Source organism: Leuciscus leuciscus, assembly GCF_965113295.1.
Source record: "Leuciscus leuciscus genome assembly, chromosome: 16".
Lineage (NCBI taxonomy): Eukaryota > Metazoa > Chordata > Actinopteri > Cypriniformes > Leuciscidae > Leuciscus > Leuciscus leuciscus.
In genome coordinates this window covers 19,144,257-19,154,784 of record NC_138740.1, presented here as the reverse complement: position 1 = coordinate 19,154,784, position 10,528 = coordinate 19,144,257, and the positions used below count along the sequence as shown (strand labels likewise).

At 35.7% G+C, this 10,528-nt stretch overlaps 1 protein-coding gene across 4 annotated transcripts; it reads left to right on the top strand.

The window, feature by feature from the left end:
• Positions 1–454: 454 nt before the first annotated feature.
• Positions 455–6,251, top strand: snx12 (sorting nexin 12). Of its 4 annotated transcripts, XM_082140928.1 has the most exons (6): positions 456–820; positions 1,371–1,466; positions 2,949–3,073; positions 3,254–3,344; positions 4,683–4,693; positions 5,319–6,251. In XM_082140928.1, exons 1-5 carry the CDS (start codon positions 656–658, stop codon positions 4,686–4,688), a joined length of 483 nt encoding a protein of 160 aa, XP_081997054.1. In that variant the 5' UTR covers positions 456–655; the 3' UTR covers positions 4,689–4,693; positions 5,319–6,251. The 4 variants fall into 4 exon arrangements, 3 of the variants coding, with proteins under 3 accessions (XP_081997052.1, XP_081997054.1, XP_081997053.1); XM_082140926.1 differs by lacking the exon at positions 4,683–4,693 and having other exon boundaries at positions 455–820; XR_014198675.1 differs by having other exon boundaries at positions 3,254–4,693.
• The last annotated feature ends 4,277 nt before the right edge of the window (positions 6,252–10,528 follow it).

Sequence of the window (10,528 nt, the reverse complement as noted above, 5' to 3'; positions counted from 1 at the left end):
TACACTAAATAAAACTGGTTTAAAACGTATGGGGTAAAATAAAGATATATGTTCTTGATCTATGTAGGCTATTAAATTCATCCATAAACATTTTCTATTCATCACGAGTAGCTGCCACAACACTGAAATCGACGAAATAGGCTATGCTAAACATTAAAAAAGTGTAAAGTGTAGGCTACTTATAATCTTTTAAAGTGTAAAAAAAAAAAAAAAAATGTTGTTTGTTTTTTGACAATCTGAGCAAATTTCTTATTAAAATCCAGACATTTCTGATCAATCCACACCTTTTCAGTCTCTCCTGTTCTGTTATGAAATTTTATGGAATCCTAAAGAGCCCGCCCCCTCACAGTCTTCTCAAATCTTATAGGTCAATCACCTGTCAGTCATCCTAAAAAATTATTTCTATTGGCTAGCCGGGTGATGAAGGCTGGGTCATGAAGTGCGTCTCCCAGACTGCTGCACATATCATCGCTTCGGGGAGAAACGCAGGATTTCCTGTGGTGTTGCTGAACTGGACACATTCAAGTTTTAGATTCGCAGAAGTACCTAGCCCAATTTTAACCTCCATCGATTTAATGTCTTAATCAAAACCATATCATTCGTACGTGCCCTAGACTACACCTCGACGTAGTTAGTCTGAAAAAAGTCGTCAAAAATGTCCGAACCCACAGTGGCCGATACTCGCCGGTTAAACTCCAAGCCGCAGGACCTGACGGACGCTTACGGCCCTCCCAGCAACTTTCTGGAAATCGACGTGTACGACCCGCAGACTATAGGAGTCGGCCGCAATCGCTTCACCACTTATGAAGTCCGGATGAGGGTAGGCTGGCCAGTGAATGAATGTGATCGTGTGTGTGTGTGGGTGGGTGTGTGTGTGTCAGAGAGGCTGCGGCTCGGTTCGGCCTAGTTAGCCTGCGCGCTAACATGCTAACTAACACCTCATTCGACGAGAAAAAGTATTTACCCTCGTCTAGCTTTTAAAAACATGATTTTATTTTATGAATTGCTAGGGTTTGATCTAAAAGAAAAAGGTTTTCTGTGAAAGCAAGCTGGATTTAAGTAATTTGGCGGGTTGAGATTGAGCTAATTTAGCTGTTGTTAACAGTTACTCTCAACCATCAACAAACGATTTGGTTATCTTGCATCTAAGCCATTAAGATAAAACGTGGATGCTTTACTATTGCAAATGTATAATTGTAGCAGTTTAATAATATCTGTCAAAGTATGTTAGGTGTATTCGAGAATCCCTTGCATCTTGTACACTGCATATATATATATATATATATATATATATATATATATATATATATATATATATAATATATATATATAATCATGTGACTTATTATGCTTTCTCCGTTGAAATCCAGACAAATCTTCCCATTTTTAAACTGAAGGACTCGTGTGTCAGACGAAGATACAGCGACTTCGAGTGGCTGAAGAATGAGCTGGAAAGAGACAGCAAGGTATAAGACATCCTGCAGGAAACATCTTGCATCATAAAATACACGTACTGAACTAATGGTTGTCTTTACATGTTCTGTGCAGATATTAAAAATGTTTTACGTAATGAAAAAGCTTCAAGAGAGACTTCATGGCTTTGTAAAGCCCCATATTTAAAGTCAGAAAAATCTGTATTTTTAATGGAACAGATTAAACCTTCAGACTAAGTATTAATAAAATTGTATTTAAAAAAGATTTTTATATCATATTCGATACATCAGTTTTTTATGACTCGTATGATATAGGACAATATAGAGCTCACACTCAAGGAGGGGGAAAAAAATTATTCAGAGCCCCAAATTGAGCAAAAATATGCAATTTGGTGCAGTTGCTAATATTTATATGGTCAAAAAGTAAGATGAAATTCTGCTAGCTTGTATATTTATAACGTTATAGCAGACTCAAATGTTATATACATGTATATATCCAGACATAAATGTCAGTTGTTATGCTATATCTCTCAATGAGTCTTAGTAAGATGATATTTAAATGCTAAGGGCCAGCTTTACTAAACTGTGCAAATTAGCGTGAGAGCGCAATTCCACAAAAGCACAGATGGGAGTGGAAGGTTCTGCACGTGATCTACTGTCAACACGCAAATTAAAGAAACAGACGCATTTCCATCACGAACAACGCAATCTATCAAGAGCAGTGCAAATTTACGCCTGATTTAAGACATGCTTTTTTGGGGGGCGTTAAATAATGGCGCAAATACCAGTAAATTGACTAGCGCAAACCTTAGTAAATATAATTTCATGATTTATTTAAATACTCTCCTCCCATAAATTGTGTGTCTGAAAGGGAAACTCCTACAAATGCATATACAGTAAGGTCAGCCACAAAAATAACCCTGTCTATGACTTTCAGTGCTAACTTTTCACTGCATGTCTTTAGTAATTCCTGACATTAGTTTGCACTAGTGAAAGCTGTTATTAAATCTGGCCCTTAGCTTTATGATCAAAGCTCGGATGTTTTAATTGTGGCAGCAAAACCCATAATACAATACAATGATTGAGAGATGTACAAATAAGCGTTCCTCAGAAGCCTTTGATACATTTTAACATGATTTTTCTATAAAAAAAAACGATATACTTTATATATATATATATATATATATATATATTTATATTTATAAAATAAAATCAACCTAAGTTGCTTCAGTCCAGGAACTGTTCATTTTGAAATATCAACAATATAAAAGTTATTCTTGCGTTTACTTAATAAAAGTTATTAAAGATTTCACGGCAAAAAGATGTGTACCACCATCTGAGTGTGGAAATATTTAGACTTTAAAAGCATGTAAAGGCCTTTTACTTATTGTAAAAGTATGAACTATAAATCAGAAGGCAAGATTGTGTGCAACAGGTTTTTTAGCAACACTTTGATCATTTTGAGATCTTAGAAATTAATTAATATTTTTTTTAATGTATGAAAATATTTCCTAGATTGTTGTGCCTCCATTGCCTGGAAAGGCACTGAAGAGACAGCTCCCCTTCCGTGGAGATGAGGGCATTTTTGAGGAGTCCTTCATTGAGGAGAGACGATCTGGGCTTGAACAGTTCATCAACAGGTTGGCCATCGAAATGATGCAAAACGGACACTGCTAAATTATAAAAGTACAAGACACCAGTTACTAATATTTGAGGGTCTGAAATAATTACACAAATTTATTGTGATCTTTTTTTTTTTTTTGTTAAAAAGGCTTTTGATGGATTGCATGCATACATATTTTGCTCATGCTCCTCTTTAGAATTGCAGGTCATCCTTTGGCCCAGAACGAACGCTGTCTTCACATGTTCCTGCAGGATGAAAGTATTGACCGGAACTACATTCCCGGAAAAGTACGGCAGTAGGGTTTTCCAAACTGGGAGGGTCTTCCTCCTTCAGTGTTCAGCTTCTAACTATCTGCAAACAGTGCAGAGTAACGTTTATTTTTAAACCGAGCAAAATCTAGATACATGATGAACCGTGCAGGACTTGGCTTTATTTAACAGATCATGTTTTGTACATGTGTCTGAGAGTTTCTCTTTACACACACACTTGTATTTCTTTTACATCTATATGTACTTGTTAGTGTGTGTGTGTGCACGTATACAATTATATAAATATACATTAAGCTGTAGCTCTGTAAAGCGAAGAGGGTTGGCTCATATATTTGTCCTCTCTGGCGACTGATGAGAGAACATGTGCTTTTCGATTTCAAGAGTCGAGGTGTCATTCCAAATAGCGTAAATGCTTAACACAACATTAAGGGAGCAATGAGGAGCCGGATATTTACAGCAGATCAGAAAAATGGTCATAAATATAAAGCGTTACGTTGTTTTGACAAAAGCAGCAAGCTCAGAAAATGTTCGTATTATGAAGTCATGCTTGTTTTTGTAGTCACATGACCATCAGCAGGACTGTAAAGTACTAGTCAGTGTTCAGAGTCATAACCGGAACTTGATTTTGCTCCCTTAACCGTCCGATGCGTCATTTGAATATAATTTGAATGACCATATTATACAATTGAGCATGTTGCATTTCAATCTGATTAACTCTGTGAACGGACTTAAATTTTTTCCAGACACGTGGATTATCAAGAGATTGGAGCCTTTTAATTCCAATTTTATGTGACAAGATTTGGTTCTGAGACTATTAAGAAAGATTTATGCTTTTGTTCAAAAAAGTATTGGTGTTAGTAAAGAAATAAGTTCTGAAAACTAATAAATATCAAGTATATATCATGCCGGTTAAGTATGTGTTACCTCTTCCAACTACTAAATGCCTATTATTGGGTATGTTCTAGAAACTGCAATTGGGTTGAAGTACTGTAATATGTCCCTTTTTATTTTAGCCAATATGGAGTTTACTTGGGATAAGTGCGTGAGACCTGTATAGTATGCGAGTGCAGGTTTAACTCCTGGATGCGTTCTGAACATGTCGATCATGTGAAAGATTCAAAAACAGCTCTCTAAGAGAGGACAAAATGTGTGCCAACTGTGTAAAAGGTGTCCTGCCAAAGTTCAGTCATTTTGCTCAGAATGACTCTATATTTATGTTATCTCCTGTGTTCATCGATTTGTGCCTGTGACGTTTGTCTGTAAATAAAGTAAAACAAAATAGAGAACACCGGCTGGAGATTTTATAACATCAGTACATTTTTTCCCTTATTCTGTTTATTCTCTCTTCCATTTTAGGTGTGAATAAAGTAAGTTTTGGTTTTTTTACTCTCAGTATGTTGTAACTGATGTGGGGAAACAATGTCTGCATGAACGCTAATGATCAAATTGGTTATATTGTGGGGAAATCTTTATTTTGCATCTGCTTGTCATGTCCTTACCAGTAAAACTACTGTTGGCTGCATGTCTTGATTTGCATGCTTTGTGTTGTAAATTCTGGTTTCACTCAGACTGTTATTAAATTGATAGTTCACCTTAAAATTTAAATCCTGTCATTAATTACTCACCCTCATGTCGTTCCAAACCCTCAGAACACAAATTAAGATTTTCTTTTGATGAAATCTGAGAGCTCTCTGACCCCCCCATAGACTGCAATGTAATCACCACTTTCAAAGTCCAGAAAGGTAGTAAAGACATCGTTAAAATTGTCCATGTGACTACAGTGGTTCAACCTTAATGTAATGAAGCGACGAGAGGAGGAGAAAGCTCTCGGATTTCGTCAAAAATATCTTCATTTGTGTTCCGAAGATGAATGAAGGTCTTAAGGGTGAACTAACCCTTTAACATTATCCAATCAAGTTTTTGTCCAAAATAATAGAACGAAAGAGGCAGCATCTCTAACCGTGTTCATGTCTTTTGGCCTGTGATCCAAAGGTTTTGGTAAACCCCCTCCCTGCCCTGGACCCATCTGCTCTACCAGCTCTTTTCTGCACATCAGTCAAAGCCTTTCACAGCTGCTGTCCATGATATCCTGTACATATTTCTGTTCTCGGATAGAACTAAACTACAACATCTATTTCACCCTGAGGATGAACTCAACTTTATGCTGTATTTATACCTCATGCACTCATTTTGTGGAAACATGCTTCTTTTTTTTTTTTTTTTTTTTTTTTTTTTTTGCCTGATCTTTAAACAAATATTTTCCTTTAAAAATAGTGCTTTGTGTTTATTCTGGTTTAAACTCCTGGCTTAAACCTTTTAAGCAACCCATCGATTTTTCTCTAGTAAATAAATACGGAGAATTTGGTCAGGCCGCTATGACATTCCTCAGAGTATTCTAAATTAAAAGTCTAAGATGAATTGGATTTAAAGCAACACGCTTCAATCCTAAAGAAAAGTGACACCATGTTGAATAGTTGAGTAATTCCATCATAAATCCAGAGAACAATTTTTATCAAACTAACTCGCCAAATGTAGCACTTCAGAAACTAAAACTGGGATTGGCTTTCGAAACCGTCTTCCTTTACATTCCGTATTTCATTTGTATCCTTTTGACTAAACATGTTATAACAAGGCTTTTGCAACCATTTAATTGTATTTTCCTTTGTTTAGTATCAGTGCAACGAGTCAAGCTTTGGGAATGTATATATTCAATCACTGTGAAAAACTGAATTTCATTATGACAAAATGTGTTACATCTGCTGTTATGTTTTATAAATGCCATCTCTCAAAATGAGTTATTTTATTTTCTGGCTCTTTCCATTCTGGTTATTTTCAGGACTGTGTGTAAAGAAAAGGGCACTAATTGATTTTTAAACCGATAGCCATCCTTTCTACCCATGAATAAACCCTATCTGTCTCCTTCAATGGATTCTCTCATTCTGTTAAATTAAGCCATATGATTTATATTTTATAGTTAATCGATTGTAAATATTATAGTTTGTAATAATATATATGAAGAGTTCAGATGTAAAAGCCTCTGAATGCCATCTGAAATTTTCTTATAGAATGATCATTTTTATCAAGCTCGTATATTTAAGTGAAATTATTTAATTTAAATATCGGAGCTTGATAAAAATGATCATTCTATAAGAAAATTTCAGATGTTATTTAGAGACTTTTGCATCTGAACTCTTCATATATACATGTGTACATCCACACCTAGACATTTGAATTTTCGTTTTAATACAGTAATTCACTGAACAGATCAGAAAGGCTGTTGTTTTCTTGAATGTGACCACGAGGTGGCGCTGCAGAAAGAAGAATGCATGAGAAATCTATTCGTCTATCAGTATCATTTCATTCGAAAGAAACCGGCACGGTTATATTTTTAATTACATTAAAATTACACAAAATTAATATTTTCAGTTATATTACCGGTCAAAGTGGTAATGAACAATTAGCCTACATGAATTATAATTCTAAATTAATTAATGATAGTTGCGATTTTTTTGTAAAAGAAGTCTTTAATGGGGCTGCGTTTATTTGATCAAAAGTACAATAAAACAGTAATATTTTGAAATATGATTACAATTTTAAAAGAACTGTTTTCATATGAATCTATTTTAAAATGTAATTCATTCCTGCGACGGTAAAGCTGCAGTTTTCAGTGATGCTTCACATGATACTTTTTTTCAGATTCTTTGATATATAGAAAGTTATCATAGAAAAGAACAGCCTTGATTTGAAACAGGAAACTTTTGCACCACTATAAATGTCTTTACCGTCAATTTTGATCAATTAAGCATGTCCATTTCTTTCTTTCTTTCTTTTTTAAATCTTACTTAGGCCAACCCCAAACTTTTGAGTGGTAGTGTATCACGGTTTCTACAAAAGTATAAAGCAGCACAACTGTTTTTGACATTGATAATAATAAGAAATGTTTATTGAGCACCAAATTAGTATGCTATATCAGAATAATTACCGAAGAATTATGTGACACTGAAGCTGAAAATATACATTTTAAAATATATTAAAATGTAAAACAGTTCCTTTAAATTGATATAATATTTCACAATATTTCCTTTTCTACTGTATTTTTTCATCTCAAAAAAAAAAAAAAAAAAACTAGATTTTTTCAAAGACTTCTTTCAAAAAAAAAAAAAAATCATAATTATTCCAAACTTTTAGAATTCCAAAATCACAGAAATCTTTTCTGGGTGTGCCCAGTTTATTTTAAGACCCTTCTATTGATTACAACTGTTTTCAGGCCCGCTTGCCTTTGTGTGAATTGCTCTGATAGTCTGGATTAGACATGGGGGAGGGAAAGTGTCGGCGAGCAGGTAAAGTCTACCTAAATGAGCCGGTCATGTAAGCTGTGTAAGCGCTGCTTGAATGTGGATAAACTGACACCATTACTTCTTACAACTGCAAGAAGAGGCGTGTTAAGAGGATTAATATGTTCCTCATTTAGATCTGGGATACTTGCTAATAGTTTAGTCTAATAGGTGGTGTGAGTCACATGGACAAACAAGCTCAAAAATTATTTTATTTTCACTGTAAACTTTTGATTATTTCAAGTAATAGTGTTTTATTGTAATAGCCCATTGAAGAACTTTATGAATTAGGCTATGATTGAATGTTTAGGCTAAATGCTTTATTTAAAGTCATTTTGTTCACACTTATCAGTATCAGTATCACCCATTCTCACAAACACTGCAATGGGATAAATATCCATTAAGTCACACTTGCCATTCACTTTAATAGACTTCATCTGACTATAAAGTAGGAGCAGTAGTTTGGAAATGAGTTTGTGCATAACGCATGACTGACGCATTAGTCCGTGAAGTGGAAGCTTAATGAGATATTTTTGATGTCTACACAAACTGACCGAAGTCAAAGACCACAATGCTTTTCTTTGATGCAAAGACTTTAACCCTCTCTATGAAAACATGCTAAAAGGAGCAGCCAAATGGACAGAAGTGAGATTACAAGCGCTTTGTTAACTCTGAAACTGCAGTGCATGAGATCACTGAATTCAAGGCTGTGACCTGCTTTCCACGGGTTACCATTGTTTTATGATGGTTCAGTCAACTTGACGGGATGGAAAAAGATTAAACAAGAATCGAGGATATGCACCAGACATTTTGTCTGGACGGGAACCAACAATGTTTATTATATTACATTTAATAAAAGGTAGATCCATATGTTTCCTGAACATGCACATTCAATTCGTCTCTCAAAAGAGAGGAGGGGGGGTGGCGACCCTACAAGGTCCAAGTTCATTTCTTGGAAAAGTTTCTGATTAAGTCTATGTTTCAGCGGATAATGGGCCCCCTGCTTAGGAGAGCAATCTGAACTTTACCAAGGCCGACGGGAGGAGATTTATTTTATAACACTAGCAGAACCTCCTCCCATACACCAACCACACCACAGAAAGAGATCCCACATTAAAGTTTGTTTTATTTAACGGCAAAGCTAAAGCGGACACCATATTAAACCTGCTGGGCCAGGACAGTATCAACAGAGCAAAATGTTGAAACCGATTACTTTCCTTCCGGATCTCTGTCCAACACTCCTTTACCCACATATATAAGACACTGTGACACGGATAAGAATATCTGCGTTGTTAATGGATCACTCTTCCCATGGGATCACCTAATGTCTCTTCATACCAGGACCTTCTGATTTTCTCCATAAATAAGTAAATATCGCTGTGGAAATAAAAAGAGAGGCCTATATACTTATCTAATAGTGCACACAAGGTTGATTTGACCTGCTCTTTCAGTTTGGTACACCAATGAGGTTATGCTCAAGGGTAGCCTACTGAAGTAATTCTCATTTTGGTATTTAGGTATTTGGTTAATGTATACTGAGTCCATAAATTACACTAGGACTGGGACACACCCTTGTCACCTGAATATGTCAATTAAATTCAGCCGCAGCTTTGAAACAACTATAAAATCAGCTAAGATTAGATTAAACTTGTCATGCACGAGTCAGAGGCTCTGAAAATAAAGTTGAATCTTATCTAATCTGATTTTGTAGTTTCAAAGCTGCAGCTAAATTTAATTGACATTTTCAGGTGACAAGTTTCAGGGTGTGTCCTGAAGCCGGGGGCTGCAAAGGAGTAGTTTAGAAAAAGCAATGTAAAAAATAATAAAAATAATAATAATTAAAGTTTATCCTTGACATGGACCTTTACTCCAATAGGACACTGAGAAAAAGTTTATTTTGCATTAAAGTTTCTGATACAATCTTGACAGTCCCTTTTATCAGCAGGCCTACTTAGCTAGCTATATCAATACTTGTAGTGCTAAAGGGATAGTTCACTTTGAAATTCATTTTTGGTATGTTTTAGCTTACCTCAAGGGCATCCAAGATGTAGGTGTCTTTTTTTCCGCGGTAGTTTCAATTTTGATATTTTTAGGTCAAACCGTTCTTGTCTGTCAGTCATATAATGCAGGTCTATGGTCACGGTCTCAAAACACAAGCACAGAGTCCAAATTAAAACAATTCCCCGTCGTCCAAATTAAACAATTCCCCATCGTAAGTACACATTGATGGCCTGAGACACGAAACGAGCGGTTTGTGTGAGAAAACGAACAGTATTTAAATAGTTTTTAGCTCTTATACGCAGCCACGTCCAAGTGATCTGAGGGCGCTCGCGCATCCTGGTGTGTGACGTGTACGCAGACTGGTGCATAGATATATATACACTAGATGTCACTTTGTCTACGGCAGTTCATTGGAACGAATGTCTTTAAGGTGACATCTAGTGTATATATCTATGCACCAGTCTGCGTACACGGCAGATCAGATCACTCGGACATGTCTGCGTATAAGAGGTAAAAACGATATAAATACTGTTCGTTTTCTCACACAAACCGCTCGTTTCGTGTCTCAGGCCATCAATGTGTACTTACGATGGGGAATTGTTTAATTTGGACGACGGGGAATTGTTTTAATTTGGACTCTGTGCTTGTGTTTTGAGACCGTGACCATAGACCTGCATTATATGACTGACAGACAAGAACGGTTTGACCTGAAAATATCAAAATTGAAACTACCGCGGAAAAAAAGACACCTACATCTTGGATGCCCTTGAGGTAAGCTAAAACATACCAAAAATGAATTTCAAAGTGAACTATCCCTTTAAATCCGTAAATGTAGAAACTTCCTTACTTTTACTCACTTAAGTTAAG